The sequence below is a fragment of the Cryptotermes secundus genome, unplaced genomic scaffold (genome assembly GCF_002891405.2).
Source record: "Cryptotermes secundus unplaced genomic scaffold, Csec_1.0 scaffold596, whole genome shotgun sequence".
Lineage (NCBI taxonomy): Eukaryota > Metazoa > Arthropoda > Insecta > Blattodea > Kalotermitidae > Cryptotermes > Cryptotermes secundus.
In genome coordinates, this window is record NW_019738355.1 from 221149 (window position 1) to 246709 (window position 25561).

General features: G+C 37.8%; 2 protein-coding genes across 7 annotated transcripts in view; one reads left to right on the forward strand and one right to left on the reverse strand.

Moving 5' to 3' along the window:
* Positions 1-22398, reverse strand: part of LOC111870820 (phenylalanine--tRNA ligase beta subunit) — a 31877-nt gene extending 9479 nt beyond the window's left edge. The window contains exons 1-10 of one of the 5 annotated variants that reach the window (XM_033754014.1): positions 22176-22395; positions 16026-16081; positions 10601-10755; positions 8710-8782; positions 6811-7077; positions 6412-6591; positions 4810-4985; positions 3795-4002; positions 2998-3078; positions 1590-1800 (exon numbers count right to left, since the gene is read on the reverse strand). In XM_033754014.1, coding sequence (XP_033609905.1) covers positions 1590-1800; positions 2998-3078; positions 3795-4002; positions 4810-4985; positions 6412-6591; positions 6811-7077; positions 8710-8782; positions 10601-10755; positions 16026-16081; positions 22176-22359 — 1591 coding nt within the window. In that variant the 5' untranslated portion in view covers positions 22360-22395. Of the gene's footprint in view, positions 1-1578; positions 1801-2997; positions 3079-3794; positions 4003-4809; positions 4986-6411; positions 6592-6810; positions 7078-8709; positions 8783-10600; positions 10756-14027; positions 14354-16025; positions 16103-22065 lie in introns of those variants that run through there. The other 4 variants (XM_023863386.2, XM_023863387.2, XM_033754016.1 and 1 more) reach the window with 4 other exon arrangements.
* Positions 22399-22534: 136 nt separating this feature from the next.
* LOC111870822 (ER membrane protein complex subunit 1) overlaps positions 22535-25561 on the forward strand; it is a 35555-nt gene continuing 32528 nt past the window's right edge. The window contains exon 1 of one of the 2 annotated variants that reach the window (XM_023863389.2): positions 22535-22709. In XM_023863389.2, coding sequence (XP_023719157.1) covers positions 22618-22709 — 92 coding nt within the window. In that variant the 5' untranslated portion in view covers positions 22535-22617. The remainder of the gene's footprint in view (positions 22710-25561) is intronic. The other variant, XM_023863390.2, reaches the window with a different exon arrangement.

Sequence of the window (25561 nt, forward strand, 5' to 3'; positions counted from 1 at the left end):
GGCGTCCCTGCTCAGCTGTCACTTCTCACAATGAACAGCGCCTCATCCGAACAGATCAGCAGATATCGACCAGGGACTGTCAATTCTGAACGCTACAAGACGATGCTGACTAAGCTGAAAGCCCGTATTTCCCGAGTCAGGCCAGAGAAGCAGACAACCTTTCGCTTGCAACACGATAACGCTAGACCCCGTAACAGTTTGGCAACCACCGCGCACACTGCAAAGTTTGGCTGGAATGTCCTACCACATCCACCTTATAGCCCCGATTTAGCACCTTCAGACTTCCATCTCTTTGGGCTTATGAAAGACGGACTACATGGGCAACATTTTCCAGACAACGATGCTGCAGCTGTAAGAAAGTGGCTAGTCTCTGCTGGCGCAGACTTTTATGGGCGTGGCATACAGGCTCTTGTTCATCGATGGCAAAAGTGCATAACAAATGGTGGTGATTATGTGGAAGAATAGCTGTAAGTAGCTGAAATCTTGCTCTATTTAACTGCATTATTATGATTTCTGTATCTGCTGTAGTTTTCTTTAAAAAAAAAAATAGGAGGCATTATATACGGAACGCCCTTAGTATATTCTAATTTTTATATTTTTGGACAGCAGAAGAGAAGACATAAGGTTCTGGACTGAATGGTAGCAAGCATTACCCAAGTTCAATCTCCTATTAATTTCCTCCTGAATCAGGTTTCGATCTGTTATCACTGTTCCCAAATATCTGAACTGTGCCACATTTTCAAAACATCTGTTTTGTATCTTTATGTCATGAATTTGCCCTGCATTTTGGTGACGAGACAGCATCATATACTTAGTTTTCTGTGTTTACTTCTAGACCAACCGCTTTACTTGAGTCAATTAAAGTTTATGTGTTTTTTATACAAGTATTAATGTTCAAATCTAATGGGATATGCATATACACTTACCATAATACTGTCTTGGTTTTAGGACAATATCTTGAGACAGTCAGTGAAACTAACTCATATTTCTATTTAAAGAATAATACAAGAATATCAGTCATCAGCATTTTCTGTAGTTATGGTGGCGGAAAGGAAACATAGGAATTTTACTCCTGGAAAAATATATGAAATTTTTCCTTTCTAAATGTTATGAAGGCAGTGATTGTAAAGAATCAGTTCACTTGTTGTGAACCAAATTTCACTGCAGATACTGAAACTGTAAGACCCTTAACAGAAATTCACTTATAACTGACATGCAGCAGTGAGATAAGAGGTAAAGTAACTGGCCATGGAAGCCCATAGGGTTGTCAGATGTCAAGGCTCCCACATTTTGTGGACAACCGGCTCACACATGGCTGTGAGGATGTCAGCCTTATGTGCCTGGTGGCCACCCTTCAACCCCAGGAAGATTCCTGGTGCTCATTTCTGTTAAGAGGTTAGGGCCATAGTGTGGCTGGAAGAACTAGGTTAATTGAAAGATCCAGTGGTGACCCAAACAGGATTTGAACACGCAACCTTCCAGCTTGTAGCTTAGTGCCTCAACGAACTATGCTACCACATGTCCTCAAGAAGCAGTAAGAAAACATACAGAACAAAGATTTAAGACAGGAATACTAACATGATTATTACCTGCAGTCTCATCTCGAATGACGACATCGGAAACTTCAAAAAGTTTCATTGGCAGTGGCATTTTTTTGTTTGCTGCAAGTGTTTTGAGCAGTCCAGGTACAAGAGTGGTTCTTGCTACTTGAAATTCTAATGTTTTGGGGTTTGAGATGTGGACAGCAGGAATATCATTTATGTTCCTCCCAAGTTTTGTAGCTATGTCATCTCTTGAGCACTGGGCAAATGAAAACATAAATACAGTGGTTCAGGTAAACACAATGCATATCTGAACATTAGCTCAGATTACCACTTACCATTTGTGTGCTAGCTAGTATCCATCTAAAATCTGAGACCAGGCCGGTTTTTAACCAAACACTAACATAATTCCATGTTATGGTATACTGAGTAGCACCTCTGCACTGGTTTCAGGTCTCTAGTCACAGAGCTCATGAATCCTATGGCAATCTGCTGTTTTGCTTAATTCTAAGGTAGTATCTTGTACTATGCTATTACTACTTCCATATTCTCTCCACCCACAATGTTTCTGGTCACCTATTTGATGTATGTAACCTATGCAGCTGTACAATGTCATTAGGGTAAACCAAGAAAACTATTATTATTATAATACTTTACTTTGGAAGTATTTACTACTTAAAAACGTTCATTTTTATTACATTGTAAAAAAATACATGTTTCAAAAACTGTCATTTCCTTCTAAATATTGGTATTATAACAACAATCAGATAGTTACTAACCACCATTTATACTTTCTGTGTTAGCACCTACTTATAATTCAAACCCAAGCTGATAATTCAGCTCTGCTGTTAAATCCGTTACAGAATACATCGACTGTACACCATCTGAGCAGTAGCATTCTTATGAGAGTCACTGCCAAGAAGGCATGAGCTGCATATGTGAAGATACTCTTGAAATTCCAAAAACATATCAGAAATCTTGCATACACCAGTTGCTGAAATATTTGATTATTCCTTTAGTATAAGCCCCAGTTATATGCCATAAACAAGACTGGTTCTGGGGTTCACCCATACTCATTTCTTCGGTGAAAAGAAGCAGGGGCATGAAGCTGACCATTCACCTCCATCTAATGTGAAGGTCAGGTATGGTGGAGCTATATCTTCACTCCCCCATATGTGTTCATGGCAATGCTTAACTAATTAAGCACAGGAACAACTTTACCTACCTGCTGAAAACACTACCATGCCACAGAACAAGTTTTGAGGAACTGTAACAGGTACCACTTTTCAAAATGTTTTCAATATAAGCATCAGTGTTTTCAAATATGAACATCTGTATTTGTTTACAATGGCTTAGCCCAGTGGTAGCAATGAACATGTTAAAAGTTATACTATCATCAAAGTCTCCTAAGAATCTCAGTAATCTACAAGCACCAGTTGGAATATATAGTACATACCAGAGAGAAAGTCAACACTTCAGTGAAACCAGCTTGAGCTATTTGCTCCCTCAACTGATCAGACAGCTTGTTGAGTGGAAACTGCAAAAGCAGAAAATTTCCAATGATTATAATGATGCTGGTATGTCTAAAAACCTTCAATGAGACTGCCTGATGTTAAAAGTGGGGGAAAGTGTAGACTTTGGCAGAAAATGAAAAAGAGGCTTTTCATCTACTGTCACATTTTACACTTGGAACAAAGCAAGATGATTATAACGAAGGTGAGGGAGGGGAAAAACACAGAGTATGAGAAGAAGGCAAGCAAGAAGATGAAGAAAGAGGAAGGGTGGAGGAGGGACAAACTGCAGAGAAAGAAGACTGGACAAAACAAAGGCAAAGAAGAAAAAGGTAGAATTTACTTTTATATAAGCTTGGAGTACAGACAGCTTTAACATCAGAATTATACTTGAACTTGGAAAACACATTATCTCACAAGTGGAACAATATTTCAGTGAAATTAATTAAAATATTCATTTAATCCTTCTGGCCACACTATGGTCCTGGGGTTCACTCAGCCTCTAACAGAAATGAGTACCAGGAATTAAATAAATAATTTTCCTGGGGAGTGAAGCGCGGCCGGTGCATAAGGCTGACAACCTTACCGCCATCTTTGAGCTGATTGTCTAGATAATGTGGGACCCTCAACGTCTCACAACCCTATGGGCCTTCAAAGTCTGTTACAGGGATAGCTTTATCTTTTTACTTTTATAAGATAGGAATATAGGCCATGTAATTGAGTATCAATGCATTAAGCTTACCTGTGCTCCAATTGTAGCTGTTTTAGGAATAGTCTTTTTAATGTTGTTATATCCATAAGAAACTGCCACATCTTCATATATGTCACATGCATGAATAACATCATGTCTGGATGGAGGGACTTCAACGATAACTTGATCTTCTGAGTTTGCTACCTCTGATTTCAGACACATTTTAGTCAGTAGCTTGGCAATTTTGTCTGCTGGTTCGCTAATGCAAAATAATGAAGAACAAACTCCATTAGAATCTTAAAAACAAGTGCACAACAATTATTTTACCAATTGCACTGTGATGTGTAAAAAAGGATACAAATTATGATGAAAACATACCAATAATAAAAAAAAATTTATTTATTACATTTAGCAGTTCCCCATACTGTATACCGTACAAAGTATGGGGCGTAACATAATAAGATATATAACTGATCACTTACAGTGACCAACTCAAGACCAATAACACACTACAGTTTGACCGTACTTTCAAATCTTTTACAGATTCCTGGTTTAGGATTTTATCCTGCCTTGTTTCTATCATAATACCCCGTCAAAACTTCATTTTTATACACACCATCTTTATACTTGCATATGCAAATAAAGCAGTAATGTTTTGTAAGACAAATGATACCTCCAACAGGTGATAAAATCTTTCATGGCCACACAAATTCTCTTTATAATCATCGCTAGGATTCTTTTCTTTCAAAGTAATTTTACTCTATGAATATGAAAACCTTTCAACTTTCAACAGTGTTAATGTACATTACCTCTTCCACTTCTCTGTCTTCCTGCTAAGTTTTAATGGTTATATTTTTATCCCAAATGATTTGTTAAATCAGCATTTTCTGAAGTACTGGTCTTACTGAGTCTTCCCAAGAGTCACACAAATAACAGGTGAAGTTCTGGGAAGGGTATGGAAGTGTAGTTCAAACAAGCTATATTGTAACAGAAAAACTGAAAGACTGATTCAAGCTTGAAATTAATTGCAAAATAAGAACAGATAATACAAAGAACATCCATTCACCTTATTCCTATATATGTGTTGGTTTTCTGTATATTCACAACTTCTTCACGATAAGCTAATTCTGGGTATCTTGTAACTGTACCATCAGGTAGCAAAACTTCACAGCATTCTGCAGTGTATTTGTCTATGCAATACTGGCTGAACATGCATATTAATGTGTCCAAAACAATTTTGGCCTGAAAATTACAAAATGAATATAATTATGATCACTACAAAGATTACAAGACTCTTGCTTGCTTATCTGGTCAGAAATACAAAGAACTGTTACAATCATAATAATACCAAAAGCAGCAACAGTAGCAGTGGTAGCAGCAACAGTAGCAATTGGCTTTTGTGAATAAGGTAGTGAACCTTCAGATTCCATAAAATGTAGAGCATAACTAATTTTTAAGGACTTTGATTCATGTTAGTTAAATCATCATAATAACAATATTGAAAAATCCGATGATAAATTAAATATCATCTTCTTCATCACGATTCATTCCTTACATTGCATGACAATAGCAAGAAGCCAATTATAGGCAAGCATTAAAAAAGACAACTAAAACATACAATACTGTCATGTGTAGGCGTGACTACAGATGGTGTTTGGATTAGTGAATAGATTTACTGACCACTTACAGGTCGCAGCTGCAAAATAGCTAAAACACTATTTCCACACTTTACAGTTCACTAGAGAACACAGTCTAGTGTTCTCAGTCTGTTAATATACGTATCCTCGTAACGACAACAATAATGGCTATTCCTCTGCCTCCAGCTCAAGTCTTCACAAACTCCTGTACAGAACTCACTTGGTTGCCCAAACTGTTTTCTTTGTAACTCCTTGGCAATGACCACATAGAAACACCCAATTTCCAAAAGTACCTCTATTGTTGCATGTTGATTTGTTGCTGTGGGAATGTGTTTGCCAAGCCGTTGCTAGAAACATCTCTGGTGTATTTGCCTATCTAGCAGCTGTCACATAATGATACGATACAACTATTGACTTTTTGAAATCTCATTGCCGCCTGCGAGTCAATTTTATTGAAAATGTGGGAGGCTCCAAGTCTGACAACCATATGGGCCTACACAGCCTGTTACTGGAAGTGTTTTACTTTTTCCTATCTTGACCTTTTGGACATTATCAATTGTCCTGGCTTTTGTTTACGAATATTTTGGACAATGGACTGTCCCTGTCCTCAGGTAAAAGCCTATTCATTTGGGCCCAACTGACAGGGATACCAATATCTCTGCTACATCCAGAGATAGGACATAGCTCTATTGACTGCACCCACCTGAGTAGGCCCTTGCCTGAGGAGGGAGAAAGAGTACAGTCTCTCAAATGATCTTAAATAAAAAAAAAAGATGGCTAATTTTCAAAAAGTAAATAACTGTACTAATATACCAGGGTCACAAACTTCTGACCTCACTTGCACGCACACGCACACACAAAAAACAGAAATCTAACACAACATGAATTACCAACAACAGGGTACAGTATCTCGAAGTAACTGTGGACACTATGGAAGATATCAGCATGTCCTCAACTACAATTCCTAATGGACTCTCTCATAGCAGTACTGTATTGACGTTCTTGCTGAATTCGAGGTGACATGAACATACCTTTGTGAGGTCTAATGCAGTGCACTCAATGAATACATTTCTTGTATTCAGTGTAATCCTTGAATGATTTCCATTAATTATTGGTGGCATAGAAAGAACAACACCATTCTTATCATAGATAATTGGATACACTGGACTATCCTTGATGATATGAAGGTACTGCTTGAGTTGGGCATGGGTCTGAAAGGCAGACCATCATCATCATCATCATCATCAACATACAGTATACAAACATCACTACAGACAGTACACACAGGTGAGGAAGTATTTGCTCTTAACTCAGTTTCTTACTTTCTTGTGTGATTTATGACATTTTCAGCATTCTGACTACACATTTGCACACACAATATCCATTTGATATTCCAGAATAACATTCTGTTTAGCACTGTAAGTACTCACCGAATAAAGGTCCATTAGTTCAGTTGCTGTGTATTCCTTGTCTTGATTCAGAGCCTGGAATTTAATGTCACTGGGTGGCTTTGCATCATATGTGAAGGGGCCTACAACTGTGTCAAGATCATGGGTTCCAATAGCAACTAGAGAGCGTTTCCTACATATATTTTGGTGTAGCTTGTCTTGAAGATCAATGAAACTCTTATAACTGTCCTGGTTAAATGTGATATTCCTTAGTACTGCAGCCACTGCATATGGTCGGATCAGTTTTGTCTGGAAATTTGATAACCACAAACAGCAGAGAAGAATGGTGGTTATTTTACAAAACTGAATCAGCTGCTATGATTACATACTGTCAAATGAGGTAAGGTATGGCACATAATGCAGTGTTGTATGAAATATGGAATGAAGCCTACATGATTAACGGGCTGGAGGGAAGTGAAGCAAAGTGGTCATTATTTTAAATTAAAATATAAATCAACAGTTCCCCAGAAGGACTGAGGAAAACAACGGAAACTTCAGTCAGCATGGAAAAGACTAATCTGGGATCTGAACCATACATCTCATTTCATTTCATTTATTCACCTTCCATAAATCCCGTTGAGAGTACATTCTCATGTGGATGTGGAGATCATCCTAGTTACAAAAACATAAATAAGACATACTGTTTGCCAGGTCTTTTGATCACAAGAATGTGATGTGAATGGTAGTTGGTAGGGAGGGGGGGGGGAGAGAACATGTTGAGTGTTTGTGTTTGTGTGTGTGAGCACGCTTGCGTGGCCAATGCAAGCCTTCATTCCCCCCACTTTAGAAAATGAATCTTTGTTGTTGCTGTCACTGCCATGGCCACCACTGTCTGCAAGGGCTTAGATTGTCAGCTGATTCCATTGTCAAACATCAAGACATCTAGCCACCTTCATTTTGCCTTCCTAGAACACATCTTCCTTTAAAAATTAACTCTCTCAAAATTTCATCAGAATTAATAACATGACATTTGCAGATGCTGCAGTGGAAACTGTCACTGCTGTCATAATTCTTAAAGCACTCTTGTTTGCATTGTTACATAGCAATTCTAGATTACTGCCATTTAATAGCCATAGAAAAAGATCACAAAAAATTATTTTCATTTAACAAAAAGAAAAAGAAAGTCTGTAAATTGTGTGGCCCCTAAAATTGTGCTGCCCCAGGTGACTACTTTGTTTTCCTGTGCTGTCACACCCGCCTTCTATGAATGATGTGTTTCGTGTGTATGTAAAAGAGAAAAAGAAACAATATGACTAAGCACATTACTATTACCTTCCCAAACAAATGACACTTTTAAAACTGTCAAACGTCTAAGTCATGAAATATGAGCATGTACCTAATACTGATGAAATTTTCTTCAATCCATAAATGTTAGTGCACAAAGTGCATAATATTTTAAATAAATCTCAAATTAAAGTTCACTGACTTCTTGAAGATGAAACTGTCTCACAGAATACGGCACAGAAATACATTTATCAGTAAAGCTTCATATTTTCACTCAAAATAATCTTTCCATGTGGTGACTAATTATAAATGTACTATTTAAATATAAAACATTATTCCTGACTTCATTAAGTGTGATACCTGCGACGAAATTAGTTGTGGAATGACTGATTTCTGTCTACGGTAAGTACTGGAGAGACAAATGGTACAGAGAATAACAAGGAATTAATCTACCAAACATGGGTGCACTCCTGTTAAGAAAACGCCTAGAAGGTCTCACAAATTCTGCACAATATCAAGCGGTAGCCTGGCTAACATTCTCCTTTTCGCCACTTGGTATTGTATTTGGCTTTATACATTGCAAATTATTGTGCTAACACAATAATTTATGGCATATAAAGCCAAATACTGTAAAAACTGCTGCTACACTCTACTTACTGCAGGAGTCACGATGAGTTTCTGTACAGAGCCCTTTTCTGGCGTCACAGCTTTGTAACGTGGTGGAGACAACCTGTACAATAAGAGGTATGCCATACAAATTTAGTGAACTCATACCACAATTAAGACTACTGTCTTCTGGGATGTGATCCCATGTAGTCTGGTAGAAGTTTACCAATGTTTTAGAAAAATGAGCCACCTCCATCTTTAGCACTCCTCTACCCTGAAGATTGAAGCAGCATCTTCTTCTGAGAAGCCAATATTTCTACCAGGCTACATGGCATCAACCCCAGAAGACAGTCTCACATAATACATTGCTATAATATTAAAGATTTTTCACTCCTTAATAATAATCTGCCTATGAATCATCATTTTACATATAGCAAGTGTCCAGTCTTAAAAATTTCACATTTAAACACATTTGTCTTCGGTAACTGTATGAAGGGATTAGGGACAAGCTGAGGTAATTAAAAAAAATTAGGAAAATAAGGGAGACTGTTGTGCAGTGAACAGAAAACAAAATGTTGTGGCATGGACATACAGAAGAAATGGGAAAAGTGATCAATCAAGTAACTAATTCTGCTGTTTACCTTTGGGCAGAGAGATCTCTCTTGTGAAAACAGTAAATTTCATGAAATGGCATGGCAATCCCTCTACAGCTTGCAGCACCAGGCTCAATAGTAAAAGGGTAAAATGGAAATTACATTCTATGTCTTCCATTTATAACCACTGGTATATTGCAAAAATTTAACCCCTTCCCCCACCAAACACTAAAAAAGTAATTCTATGAGGTGGTATCAGAAAGTTCCTGGACTGATATTGTTTAATTGCCTCAGTGAAAGAAGATGAGAGGGGAGGCCAGGGCCACACTTCTGCAAGCCTATTTCAACTGTCTGCCACGGGACACAGTGCTGTGAACATGCATTGTTTTTACAAAAGTGCTTTTTTGACTTCTTGTTTCATTTTGTCTTCGATGGATGGCAAAATTGAGCAATTTGCCTGCATCAAGTTTTGTGTGAAGCTCTGTAAATCTGCTACCGAAACCACTGAAATGCTTCAGGAGGCTTTTGGAGAACATTCTTCAAACCAAACAGTGGTTTTTGAATGGCACTCACATTTCAAGGCCAGTTGAGTGTCAGTTATAGATTAACATTCAGGGCAACCAAGCACCAGCAAAACAACAGAAAATTTTTAAAAAAAATTTGAGAACTCAACAATGAAAACTGCTGCTGAACAATCCATGAGCTTGCAGACACCACTGGGAACAGTTATGGAGTTTGCCAGGAAATCTGAATATGTGCTGCATTGCTCCTTCATCACAACACACCCACCCTCACGTCCATGAAAAAAACAGAAACTGTGACTAACAATAATAGGGTTATCATTCCCCATTCCCCCTACTCACTGGACTTATCCCCCCCCCCCCTCTTTTTTTNCTCACTGGACTTATCCCCCCCCCATTTTTCGTTTCCCAAATTGAAAATGGAACTGAATGGACGATGTTTTGAAAGGGAAACACAAGCGGTACTCGACAGTGTTAAGGAAAATTACTTCCATGGTGTTTTGAAGCATGGGAAAAACAATGGGATCGCTGTACACACCCCCAAGGAGACTATTTTGAAGGAGAGGGCAGCCAAAATTGAGCAAGTTAAGCCAGCATTTCTTTTCTGACCTAGTCTGGAAACTTTCTGACAGCACCTCGTATGTAACTTGTCATTCCCAGACTTTATACTACAAACTGTTTATGTTTTCTTCTTGTCTCCTAGTGACATGCTGGAGATTTAATATCAAGAGTCAGAAGATAATTAATGGAACATGGTGAAAAAGTCACTTATATTAATATTTCCTAATCAGTTCTATTCTTAACATAAGATTAAGATACTGAACTTACTTTCCCTGAAAAACAAGAAGACCAAGAACCAAACCTTCTAAACACAAGAGATCGTAACGATTTGCTGGTATCTCTATCCTGTATACTATGTCTTCTGATGCTCCAGCAGATTGTTCAGCCCCTTGCTCATTAGTTATCATCTGCTTCTCTGTTGTCTGAAGAGAAAAGTCACAGATTTATTTAACAAGAATGCTTCCAGCTTATTCTGCAGTAACCTACCTTCCTAGATTTACATCATATAACCTACTGGATACTGGATACATACAGTTCAGCTGACTCCTAATCAGGGAATTTTACAAAATACTAATAACAGTATTCACTGACCACTAGCAGTGACCAAAAAATTATCATGGAACTAATTTCACATTGAGCCTTTGGGATGTTGTTTACAGAATTCTGGACAATCTCACTTAGTCACACATGGTACAGAGGATCTGAAGTTAAGAGCAACATATCGAATATGTCATAGTAACTGGACTTTCTTTCTTTAAATTAGACTTTTCTCCATTATTTTATCCTTGGTCTGGGTGTGTTTACAACAGAAGGAAGAGATTAATCATACTGATCCACCTTCCTCTGTTGACAAGAATATTTGTCTGGCTATCATATGCTGATGCAGACCTTATGATGGTTCAAGCATCCACATGAGGAATATTGCTTGTCTTCACATGGATTCAATTAATCTCTACAACAGAAGAATTTAGGTACTATTCCCCATCTAATCCTTTTGTCAGTCAATGAAGCCTACCTTTACATCATCATTATAAATTTACAGGGATTCCATTTTCAACATGCTTCTGATATGTACAAGTACATGCTGGTGAGAATTCAAATATGCTGGGTCATTACTTTTCTCACCACATGACACACAGTAAGTGTGGATGATGGTGTCATGGGATGCAGAAATCAAGTAAATATATATTCGAACTTTAACACGCGTCCTACAAAACAAAAATGGAAACGCAGCAAATGATGGAACTCTTGCTAAAGAAAATCAGCGCTGGCCAAGAAGAAACAAATATGATGCTGAAAGAGGCAGAAGCCAATAGAAAAGCCCACATGGAAGAAATGAAGGCCATGCAAGAAAATTGGAGGAAAAACAAAGAGGATATGCTGAAAGTGATGAGGGCCAACCAAGATAAAGCAGACATCATGCTGGCCTTAATGGAGGCAAACGAGGCCAAGGTCAATGCCAACCACAATGAGATGATGGCCTGCCAAGAGATAGAGGCACGTCTGCAAGAAGAAGGGCCGGCCTCAGTGCACAGGAAACCTGAGGTGGCAGAGCATCAAGAAGTCCCCGTAGAAGACGCCCCGAAAATACCGGTCGGAGAACCGAAGAAACGGCGTTGGGACCAGAAACTGGCCGCGGAGCGGCGGCGCCAGAAGAAGTTGGCTGTCACAAACAGAGGAACTAGCCGCCGAGTGGATGCGGCACAGTAGAAGAACAGCAGGAAGACATCCCGTCACGCGACAGTGGCACGACGTCGGAGAAACGACTTCAAGAAGGAGACTCCCCAGGGAACCTTCGGATGCCTGCGTAAAGAATCGGCCGCCGACCACAGAGGGACGAGCCGCCGGGCGAATGTGGGACAACCCAAGATAGACATCCTCAGGGACACCACCCAGACAAAGCGCGGACCCCACGAGAGGTTGGGATTCTCCAGCAAGGGGACGACCTTCCGTGCCAGAGTAGCACGGCGTAACAGGACCCCCAGCAAGAACTGGGTCAGGAATAGCATACTGAGGGAAAACGCGACAGGATACACGCCCGGGAGGAGACATCAGACGAAAAAGGAATGCAGCAAATGCGTAAGGAGCCAAGACGTAGAAGAGCCTCTCCTGGATTGCAGACACGTTACAATATATTACTTTTAAATGGAGTGACATTATTTTGGTTTCCAACATTTTTCTACTAAGCAGGATGGTATAGCAGTAAAGCTGTAGGTTTGTGTTCGGAAGGTGCTTACTTCAAGTCTTTGCAATAACAGCAGATTATCTGGAGGTTAACTGTGGTCTTGCACAGTCCCTGCAGGCAAATGCAGGAATAGTACCTCAATTAGGATATGACCAATTCCTTATATCGCCTTTCTATCTTATTATTCAGTCATCCTACTGGTCTGTGCTAGTCTGAGATACACTGAAAACCTGACAAAACAACTCCCCCCTCTAAAAAGGAAGAAAAAAGAATGTAATCTGCTTAATGCTATTTCATAGCACTCATCAAGTCGCACTCTTTTTCATAATTTTGCTTCCTGAGGTTAGCCCAATTTCTGCAAGCCTATAAATTCTGCCAAATAGTTCTTCTTCCTGTGTCAATACAGCAACTGCTCCATTTGTTGTTAACTACTCCAGAAGAATGATAATGAACAATGTTCCCATTACTACTGGTATTCAATCGCCAATTGTGAAAGCTCTTTAAAACTGCATTAAATAAAATGGTATATCCCACTTTTCAACTACATACTGTACAAACACATTAGCCAGACAACAAATTTAAGTATATGTTTATGGGCACAAAATTAAAATGGAAGTACACATGATCGAGCCCAGGACCTCTGAACTACCACCATAGTCAATAAGTTCGTGGACTGGCCGCAAAGTGGCGTTGCAGTGCACTACAGTGTATAGGTTGAGGCTCGATATGATGCCCAGTCAGTTCATCTCTCGTCTCAGCAAGAGGCAGTTATGTGCAAACAGTGTAAGCAGAACTATGGCCTCTATTGTGAACTGCAGTTAACAGCGAGTGGCAGAAATTGAAAATGTGGTAGTTTGAAAGGGCAAACATAAAGTTCTGCCAAAAAGTAGGCAGATCCCCTAGCAATACATTTAACATGAACTGGTTGTTGCTACATGCCAACGCCCTTGCACATTGCTCTGTTCTTATCCAAGAGGAACTGGAAAGGCAACAGGTCACCGTTTTGCCACACCTTCCATACTCACCTGATCTCGCACCATGTGATTTCTTTCTCCTTTACCGCTTGAAAGCAAAGCTACATTGTTGTAGATTTCAGTAGTCTGTGGAGGTCATCAATGCCACAAGAGATGCCGTACGGGAATTTACTGCCAATATGTTTCAGCAATGTTTTTGACAGCTATATCAACATGGCAGACTTGCATAGCAGCCAACGGCAATTATTTTGAAGGCCGATGTGGATCTATGTAACTGTATGGGAATACCTTGTAATATGATGCAACAAAACGACAGTCCACGAACTTAACGACTGTACCACGTATAAATCTGTAACATGATGATGCCTTCAGTTAACAGGCCTCAGTAACTAAAGTTTTCATAGCTGTCCCAAAATGAAAAATTTTAAAGGACATATTTCAGAAAATAAAGTGCACAAAATGAAAGGATGAAACATGTATCTCTTTATTTTCTGTGCACTTTCCAAGCAAAGAACCCCACACTAACTATACATACCTTCACAAAGATCAGTTACACACACACCAGAATGGTTGACAGCAGTTCCAAAGACTTTCTGACATTTGTAAAACTTCCGTACAGGACAAAATTATCATTCCATGTTTAATGCTTTAAGCACAGTAAAATGCCTCTTCAGGGAGGACAGAGTAAATGAAATTGCTTTAAAGTAGAAACTACTTTCAGAGCACCATTAGAGTGATACAGGATTCTTCTTCCAACAGCTGCTCCATCCACCATGGCATCATAGCAGTTGACTGCTTTGTTGCAACCACAGCAAGAGAAATAAAGTATCTAACATTTGTAAGAAAGTAACAGAAATGACATATACAGTTGTATTTTCTAGTGTTAGCTTGTAACAGCTGTGCTCTTTGAGAATTTTCTTCATTATTTATAAACATACATGTTCCAGTTTTTTATGTTGAAATACCTGTGCAGCCTATAAATGATGATCCTAAGGGGCACCAAAATGGGACATCTCTGTTGAACACCCAAGCCTTTTCTTCAGTAAGGTTGCCCAAACTCAGTTTTTAGAAGGAAAATATATATGCATACATGCATGTATGATCTTTTAACCATGTGCAATTGGCTCAGGCAGTAATGCTTCTAACTTATATTTGAGAGGTATAAGGTTAAAATCTTGTTTGAGACACTGACTATCCTGACTGAGATTTTTCTAGTTTTTCTCAGTCCTCCAAATGAATGCTACAATAGTGCTTTAAAACAGGCCATGGCCACTTCCACATCTGTTCCAGTTAATCATCCTATCATTCAACAACATACAGTTTTGGCTACTGACAGCACCATTAAATTAACCACAAATAAATACATTCTCATTTCAATAACACATTTTAAGAAAGCAGTGAAATGTTTTGTAAGACAAATATTATGTGCAATGTGAAGAATGTCAAAAGTAATGATTTATAACACACTACACTGACAGTATATTTGAACAAGTGCTGAAGAGAGTAACCTGACCAAAAGATATCACGAAACAGAACACTGGGACAAATTAATGAAGAAGAAATTCATAATTCATAATTATCTAATATGTTTAGGGCAACTAAATCAAGTATAATGAGAAGAGTATAAAACATAGTACTGCATTGGGGAAACAAGAAATGCTTATATAATTTTTGTTAGGAGAGAACGAACACTTGGGAGTCCAACACAGCGAGGATGGTAACATTACACAGAATTATGCATATATAAGCTGTGAGGATAAGAAGTGAATTGAAGACACCTTTCTGTGTAGTGATGAACTTCCATGTTTATAATTCTTTTACTAGATTACCATCCCCTACTTAAGAGAGACTTAATGTCACAGAGTTACGGCATAAATTTATAATTTATTACATATTTTCCCAACATCTCTGAAAGCAGGTGAAGGAACCAGAATTCCAGTAACATACAACACCACGAATGTATTAATTTATATTAAGCTTTCTCTATTAAAAATTAAACCTGCATCCTCTGGTAATGAAACAAAATGCCATATTGCAGTATGGTGGTTGACCGTTGCTTTAGGCACTTTCTTCAAGTAGATGTGATACACAGCAGACTTTGCCCTTATATTCATAGTACCATATATTCTCAACTTTTGACTGATGGATCTCAAAACTTGATGACTAATGTGAAAAGTCAATGAAAAACAAGGCCCTTATTAGGGCTGCCACTCAGATGTGTATCCTCTATTCTGTGTTATAGTTATATTGTCATGATTTGTTACTTATGCAGTGGTATTTCTTTCATATCAGATGTAATAACCAGACAGCCATAATTTCACTCCCAGAGCTTCCTCTGTGATAATGGTGTACCGTGCAGAGGCGAGACTGACATTAAGGCTGTGGAAGCTCTAATTGTCGATCTCAGAACTGACATTCCAACAGGATCTATAAACTGGTTACAATATAAAAATGGTACCTGCTGGAATCAGGTCTGCAAGCTGCAGACATCAAAACTCTTTCATACCCTACTGTGTACTAAACCTGTACTTACCACTTCATCCAACTCCAATCCAAACTCAAAGCAAAGGTCACTGAATTGATCATCAGCTGAGGAAAAAAGAAAATGAACTGATTCAAGGTTAATGCAGTCCACCTAGGCTAGTGACTCCCAAAATGCACCTGTAGAGGCTACCTCTTTCTTTTAGCACAGCTCGCGTGTTATATTTTGTGCAGGCTCTCTGTGTGCGTGCCACTGCTTTTCTTCAATACGTTTGCTGCAGCACATATAAGCACAGAGCAGGTATCTCTGTGATTCTTTATTTTAAATCTAAATATTAAAGCTAAATTGAGAATTAAAAATTTTAAACCAATCGACAAGTCAATATTAATAAAGATTTTAAACATAATTGAAAAGAACCGACAAGGGGAGTTCTGGAATATCGGGTGGCGATTGACGACAGAGCAATGAATAACTGGAAATCTGGAGTTTAAATGATAATATTGAGTGCAGTGTGACAGCTATGTGAAGTAAAATACACCTGATGATGGCAGTTTGCGGCCAAAACATGTAGTGTGAAAGGAGGACAAGAACTACAATAAAGTGTTGCATTTATGACGGAGTTTATATTATACATATAGAAGTATGGAATGTAACAGGATGCTTAAATATAATATAGTGTATTTTACTTCACTTCTCTTTCATAATGACACTTTGTTCTAAGTTTCTGTGGAAGAGATATAAACACATGGCTCTAGTAGTAGTAAGTGGAAGGTCTAGCTCACAATAAGCCGCCAACATCTGAAGCAAAGATGAATTTCTAAACACCATTTATCACAACCAACTACCCATCACTGAGCTAATGACAATAAAAGCCTTTAACTGTAGCCATACTTTAGAGTTTTACTGACCTTCTGACTGCTTGTTTGTGTAACTGAAGCAGTCACAAATATCCCCACAATTTCAACCATGAGGAGGGATACATACTAAGTAAAGTCTGGTCTCACTTCTTTTCCACAAAACATTCTTCTTAAAAATAGCACCATGCCTCACAGCCCCTCCCTTACCCTACTGAAATCCTTACAATACTAACTACATAAGACACAACAGAACAACACACACACAGCACCCAAAAAATTATGCCAATCACCAAACACACTCCACACAAAGAAAAATATACTTCAGAATTCAGAACTGAATCATAAAAAGTGTTACAACAGTGCATAAATTTTAGGACTCCTGATGATGGCCATGTAGTCCAAAACATGCTCAGAAACTAGGACAAACAAAGTGAAAGAATGAGAGTTTTAACTAAAAATTACATTCTGAATTAAAACTTCTAGCATAAGTTGCATGAAAGATCAAAATAAATATGTTGAAAATAATGCAGTACAACAGGATGCTGTATACTAAAAGTATACAGATTATACATCAGGCCACAGCCGCTTCCCACTGGGTAGCACCAGAATGGACACTACTTCCACTGCAATACCTATGCATTTGACTGCAGCTTCCTTCTGCCAGAAAATATTCACAAGACCACGCTGCCTTCACGGCGCAGGAAGGATTTTTACTTTCTTGAGCAGTTTCATGGCTCTGCACTTCACAGCAACCAAGGCCCTGCCTGCTGCGTGATGCATGCAAATTGTGCTGATGAATCAGCATACCTGATGGCCAATAACGTTCAGAATGAATTACAATTCACAGATCACAGGAGGTGTTGAAAATGCTATCCCTCTACACACAGATATCTTTCGCAATTAAACATTTCATTAAAAAACATAGGTACATAGGTACAGCACACCAGACACCAAATTTCACTGGATGGAGTGGGAGTTTGTGTGTTAGATGTGGATTCTGTGAACTCCGGTAGTGATTATTTTGTGTATTTATGTGTCCCTGCAAGTCAGAATTCATAATATGTGGGGATTTTAATATCAACTACTTGGAAAATAACAACAGGAAGAAATCTAAACTAGAGGCCTTGTTAAATACTTATAACTTTAAGGATACTGTTAAGTTTCCTACAAGAATTACTAATATGTCAGCCTCGCTAACAGATAATTTATTTATTGATAACAGACATAGCTATAGCATTAGGCCATGTATTAATAGGCTATCTGATCACGATGCACAGCTTGTTACTTTCAGGTATGTTACTGTGCCTAATGGTGTTTCTGGCCCTACTTTTATAAGAAATAACAATAATAATATTGAAGATTTTCAAAAGTTATTAAGTTGGGAATGCTGGGGAAACATCTTTGAGAATAATAATGTTAATACTATGTTTAACAATTTTCATAATACGTATCTAAGATATTTTTATACCTACTTAAAAAAAAGTCACGCATAATGTTTATAAGAACAAATTTGATTAGGATATCATGCAAAAGAAAGAGAGTTCTCTTATTGCTTAGCAGGCATTGTGAAGATTTAAATCTTAAAATATGCTATAAATGATATTGTAAAGTATTATCAAAAGTGATTATTGCCACCAAGAAATTATATTACAATAGAATTATTTCCAAATCCAATAATAAAAGGAAAAGCACATGGGAAATTATAAATGAGGAAAAAGGGAAAACAAAAAAACAGTGATTGAGGCTAGCTCTTTCTAACGGACCCAACTGAATAAGTGTTTTCCTTCACCTGAGGATGGAAACAGATCCAGTTTCCGAAACGTCGTGTTTTTATTTGTTATCTTAAAAATCAGGATGGATAAAGTCCAAAAACCCAATATATCAGTAAGCTCTCTGTTCTCACTCTGCTGGAGTTAGATATAAGAACTTTCAAGGTTAGCATCCTTATACCACAGCCAAGCAGTGTCAAATTTAGCATTCTGCAAAGTTGTGAACCAACCATTGCGCCGTCTCGTTTGGTAGACTCGGACATATTTCAGCTCATAAATGACTCCGAATCAGATTGTTGTACCGACAATTCTGAGAGTGGCGTTGAGGAAAGTGAATCAGAAATTGATTTCAACGAAGAACCATCATCTTGGTTGGCAACCTGGGGACCACCACACCAGCATGGCAAGAGGAGTGTGAATAATTATTCAGGTGGAGCTGTGGGCAAACTGTGGCAAACAGTTATAGCATCTGTCATCGAACCTGAAAATGGACAAGTAAACTATTTTTTCATCTCCTGGATCTGAACAGTTACATCCTGTTGTCACACAGAGAATTTTGTCTCGCTCTTGTGCGGAACATGCTGGAAGGGGTCCACCTCGCCATCAATGGCCCAGGGGTCGAACCCCTGCCGTTTCATCGGAGATATCTCGATTAGAGGAGGCCAAACCACATCACTGGCCAACTTCCTCTACTTCGCAATTGAGGTGTCGTGTGTGCTTTTCGCGTGGGAAACGAAGAACCGTCCGGACAAAGTGCGTGAAGTGTGACGTCGGACTCTGGATTTCCGGATGTTTCCAAGAATTTCACATGAAGGCAACATTCCGTTAGATGATGCAGGTGGGAAGACAGACAACTTATAAAGCTGGTGTCCAAAAATGATGTAAGTAGAACAAGAATTTATAACTTAAAATTAGATTTTAAAAAGCTGGCTGCACCCGTGGACTGCGCAACGACATATGGAGTCATTCGTCCCCATGACTTTATTTTTGTGACTCCATATGTCGCCTTTTGGCTTTAAAAGGTTAAAGACAGTGATGCATGGTTTAAAGCTAATTTCCTCACTTTGAATTTTAACAAATCTCAGCATGTTGAATTTCGTTCCATGAATTATTATAACATTACTTCCAAAACTGAAGATGATCAAATTAAATTAATCAAGGCGTCAGAAACAAAATTTTTAGGTTTAATCATTGATGATACCCTCATGTTGACTGTTATGAACAAAATTTCAAGGTCACGTTACACATTGAGAAATATAATGCATTTTATTCCATTAGGTCCATTAAAGTCAATTTATTTTGCCCATATACATTCGATCTTAAGCTATGGCATAATTTTCTGGCCTGGCACTTCCTGTGCTGGCAATGTTTTTATACTACAGAAGAAGGCTATTAGAATTATCATGATTTCTGGTTCAAGAGTGTCTTGTAGACATTTATTTGAGAAGCTTGAACTAATGACATTCTATTCTCAATTAATACACTCATTAATTTTGTTTATGATTAATAATAACCATCTTTTCAATTTTATTGATGAGATTCACAAGTATAAAACCAGTTCTCTTAATAATCTCTATTTACCTTCTGTAAACTTAACAAAATACAGTAAGGGTGCATATATAGCAGGTATTAAAGCCTTTAATCATTTACCTCAAGCTTTAAAAGGGTTGACTTCTGACGTGCTAAATTTTAAGAGAGCACTGAAGAGATTTTTACTTCACCACTCTTTTTATTCTATGAAGGAATACTATCAACATAAGTGGTTCTAATATGCAAATGTATTATAGCTTAACAATTGTAATACACTTTTAGTCTGCAGCAGTCCTATTTAAGACATTAGGAGCAACTATTGGATTGGATTAATGAATTTGAATATAGAAATTAGAATTTTAATAGATTTCAATGTGTTTTGAAGTATATACTGTATGGATCTATGGGAGTTAAATAAGATGATGCTGATATTATAAACATAATGGGTCATAGGTGTGTAATTTTGTGACTGTATTTGATTTAGTTAATATAGGTATTTTACATGAAATGGTGTTACAAGTTTTATAGTAAGTTATGTTTTAAGTATGTCTATTAAATGAAATCTTATTAAATTTTTACCTTATAATATTATTTATGTTTATAGATTGATATAAGTGACTTTGTTTGATTGACTCGTGCAATTTTGTATATGCATGTTGATGTATCTGTATTCAAAAGGACCATTTCCACATCCTGGTTTGTTAACCTGTATGGATATATATGGAAAAATAAAAAATGAAATGAAAGTGAAACCACGCTTCATAGGAAATGAATGTCAACTGTAGACTGATTTCACCTTCAGTGACAGACTGTAGAAAGCAACTGCAAAAATGAACCCCGCTAGCTGGATCATGTGGCTGCAGGGAGTGGATTACTGCTGTTTTAAAGGGTCTAAGCTTCAGTAATTTTGTTGCCATTACTGCACTAGGCTTTGACACTCTTCAGCTAGAGGTTTCAGAGATTTCTAGGTGTATATTCAAGTCTGGCCCCTATGTCATCTAACTTGTCCTCAGTAAGCATTCAGAGCTTATGTTTTTTGCTTCTTGTCTACTAAGAGTCCTGTTACTCTAGGTTTATTCATCAAACTGTGAATCGTTTGTCTGCTAGGAACTCTTTCATCATGAAATTTATGTTGAAATTTTCCCTGACACATTCTAGCACATCCATATTTCACACAGGTCTCTTACATATAAACATGTTGCTCTAAAGTATACCACACCACAACGTACCACACTACTTACTAACTGCAACTCAGAACAAATGGCTAATGGAGCTGATAACTGCTACCTACTGCTGACAAAACATAAAATCCAATACATAAACTGCAATGCTCACTGTGAAACATAATCCCATCAAGTAATCCACAAGTTAATTACTACCCTTCATTCCAAACGTTATTGGCCATCAGCAGAAATTCATATCTGCCTTAAAACTCGCGGTTCACAAGCTGCCGTGAACCAATCAACAAAGTTAAAAATATTTCTCTGTATAAGCTAAGTATGATTACACATCATCTTAACAAAGCCTGTACTCAGATATGCCTTGTATATATGTAACAAAAACATTTCATATGTATACTGTATATTAGTAAGACTGTAAGTCCTACAAACATATGTAGAAATAATAAAGATAAATACTTTTAACAAGGGACTGACTCTGCCGCTCGCCTATGGGGGCGTCCCATGACGACTACATTATTAAAAGTTAGGACTTTCAGATTAGTCACGAGCCCCGAGAAGGGTTAGATAACGAAACTGATGATTGGCCGGAAGGCCGGACTATGTGACCATCACTCATAACGTGACCTGGACTTTCTCCTCATTCAACCTGAAAACTGCAAGTGAAATTTACGCCGAAGCACTGAACACCCGACAGCCGCAATTACGTAATTTAGACACATCAATATTGAGAAAATAAATTTAGTAACTAACTTACTATACTCTTGGCCGAGAGATTTAAAAAGTAAATCTCTCTTGACCCCAATTATTGGCATTACGAACTGTGACTTTAAATTACTTATTTCCTGACAAAACACGTGCACATACAAAACTCCACATCCAATATGTCCAATACCACCAACGTAACAGGATGGAAAATCCCAACGAGTCCAACGAGGCACTGATCCAGATTTTCTTCTGTGCTGCGACACAACTCAGAATTCTGTATGGATTTATCAGAGTATTGATGGTATTTGTTGATTGATTGATTTATTTCGTCTCTATAGATCATTGTTACATGATATAGGACAAGTCAGTTAATGTACATTGGCTGAGTACAATAACAACCCGATGCAATACGTGGCCGTTGTTGCCGAATTTATCGCCTCTTTGCTAGTATTTCCACGGTTTTCATAGAGAAAGGAGGTGTATTCTCTCTGGGCATGGGAGAGAATCAAATAGCAGAATGAGATATGACCCATGATGCTTTTGATATTGTGGATGTTGTTTATGTTTATTTGAACCATATTAACACCTTGTAATTGATAATATGAAGTATAGTGTGACGGTGTTTGTACTACTTACGTGGGCCTTTCGTTGGTCGTTCTGTATATATGAGGATCAGATTGGGAAATTTGACTGGTAATTATTAGAATTTGCTGTAGTCTTATTGTGAAATTATTCGTGAAACCTAACCTCACAAACATTGGAACACTGGGAAATGTTCATCACAAGAATTTATTATATATACATACAAAAACAATTTTTATTTTACTCATGAGATGTGATGAAATTCACTGACAAAAAGTATATATCTGTAAATAGTAAATATATAGTCCATTTGTATTCTTAAACATTTACATGCACATGCGGTAGTTAGAATGGAATAGGAAACATGCTAAAAAGATTGTGGTCGATATATACTGGATTGGTGGTAATCTCAGCAAACCCTGAAACTGTCACTGGAATTTGGGTAGATTTATTGTCACTGTAGAGCACTTCAAATCTGAGGTTGATATTAGTTGTTATTTTTTATTACCCCCATAATATAAGCTGACACTATAAAGTCTTTCTTTTATAATGGAAGAGGTTTAGGCATTAAGCGTCACAGAACTGTATTTACAGAGGAGTTGTCAGATTCAAGTCAACCTCTTTCCCTAAAAATGTAAATAATAACATAAAAATGGTCTTTTTCTGGGAAAAACTCGAGAAGGAAGGTCTGTGATGAAGGGGTCACATTTATATAAGCAGTATAGTAGATTTATGTAATAATAAAGAATTATTTATTTATTTTGTGTCTATAGATAACTGTTACATGCTATAGGACAAGTCAGTTACTGTACATTGGCTGATTACAATAAGAGAATAAATTGTTTGCAATAGATTACAATAGTTAAGATTTCATATAGTGTGAGGTGGAATCCATATTAGGTCCCCTCAGCACGTCGGCTTCCATATGTCCTATTGTACCTGTACTGGTGATATTGCTTATGGAGAATTTGATGGAATGAGGATTAATAGGGGAAACCGAAGTACTAGGGGGGGGGGGACCTGCCCCGGCGCCACTTTGTCCATCACAAATCCCACTTGACTAGACCTCAGTGGTGGGAAGCCAGTGACTAACTGCTTAAGCTATGGCACAGCCTTATTCTTAAGTGTGTTTGGAAACCATCTTTCCATCTCTCTGAAGGTCTAGGTACGTTACTGACCTTGCCTTTTAAATTGAAGGAAATAAATGTATGCACAGAATATTTTAAAATATCAGTAGACAAGTAAAACATTGACAAGTATGAAAATGAAATGTCACTGATTGTAGCCTGAATAAGTCTTGCCCACAACACCTAATTGCTCTTATTTGATAAGTACACTGTTGTAAAATCTGTAATAATGTTGATATTTTTCTAAATTGTTGCACATTTAATTATTAGATTTACTGTGGTGTGGTAATAGAGTAAGAGATTATGAAGCCTCACACTGTTTGAAAAGTGTTCTGTGACTTCAGTGCATCATACTGCTAAGTAACAAAATTTATTGCTGATGACTTCATTAAATGTCATGAAATACTGATACATCCATAAAAAGTATCTCATTAATTTTTTTGAGAAAATATGATCAAGTCCATGTAGATAAAGATTTGTCAGATGCATTTTCTGTTCACTAGAATCTAAAGTGAGGTCATGCCTTGTTGCCATTGAATTTGCTTTACGAAGTGTATTGGAAAGTTCTTAAATTGTTATTGTTGTAACTGCCTTGGGGAAAGAAGATGAGAGGAGAGGCCAAGGTCACACTTCTGCAAGCCTATTGCATCAGTCTGCCATGTAACACAAACCTGTGAACACACACTGTTTTTACACGAGTGCTTTTTCAACTTCATGTTTCATTTTGTCTGCAATGGATGGCAAAGTCAAGCAATGTGTCTGCATCAAGTTTTGCGTGAAGCTTGGTAAATCCACTATCAGAATCTTGGAAATGCTTTGTGAAGCTTTTAGAGACAGCAGTTTTTGAATGGCATTCACAATTCAAGGCCTGTCGATTGTCATTTGAAGATGTCGAATGTTCAGGATGACCAAGCACCAGCAAAACATCAGAAAATATTGAAAAAATTGAAAACTCATCCATGAAGACCATCGCTGTGTAATCAGTGAGCTCCGAGACACCACTGGGATCAACTCTGACTTTAACTATGACATTTTGAGACGCTTGAGAGAAAATGTGTGATGAAAATGACAGGAATTTCGGCACAACCGTAACTGGCTTCATCATGACAATGTGCCCACCCACATGTCCTTAAAAACCACAGAGTTTGTGACTAACAGCAACATGGTTGGTTACTATAGGATTCTGACGATGGTGTATAACACACTGATATGTTGGGTTTTTGGACTTTATCCATCGTCCTGGTTTTTAAGATAACAAATAAAAACACGACGTTTCGGAAACTGGATCTGTTTCCGTCCTCAGGTGAAGGAAAACACCTATTCAGTTGGGTCCCTTAGAAAGAGCTAGCCNATCAGCAACATGGTTATTCTCCATCCTTCCTATTTTCCGGATTTAGCTCCCTGTGATTTCGCTTTGTCTCCCAAATTGAAAATCAAACTGAAGGGATGACCTTTTTGAACAGTGTCTGACACCAAAAGGAATCACAAGTGGTACTTGACAGCATTAAAGAAAATGACTTCCACAGTGCTTCTGAAGCGTGGAAAAAATGATGTGATCACAGTATATGTTCCCAGGCACTTTCCAGTATATGCCATTAGGAAGTTCTAAGAGAATCCAAAAGGGCTGGAGCTGATGGCAACACATCAACTTTTGGTCTACACTGATGATGTTAATGTATGGAGTGAATATATAAATACTGTAAAGAAAAATACAGTAGGTATATTACATACTATTAGGAAGGTGTGTGGAAGTGAATACAAAGAAATCCAAGTATATGTTAGTGTCACATGATTAGAATTCATGGGAAAATCATAATATAAAGTTAGTAATGCCTT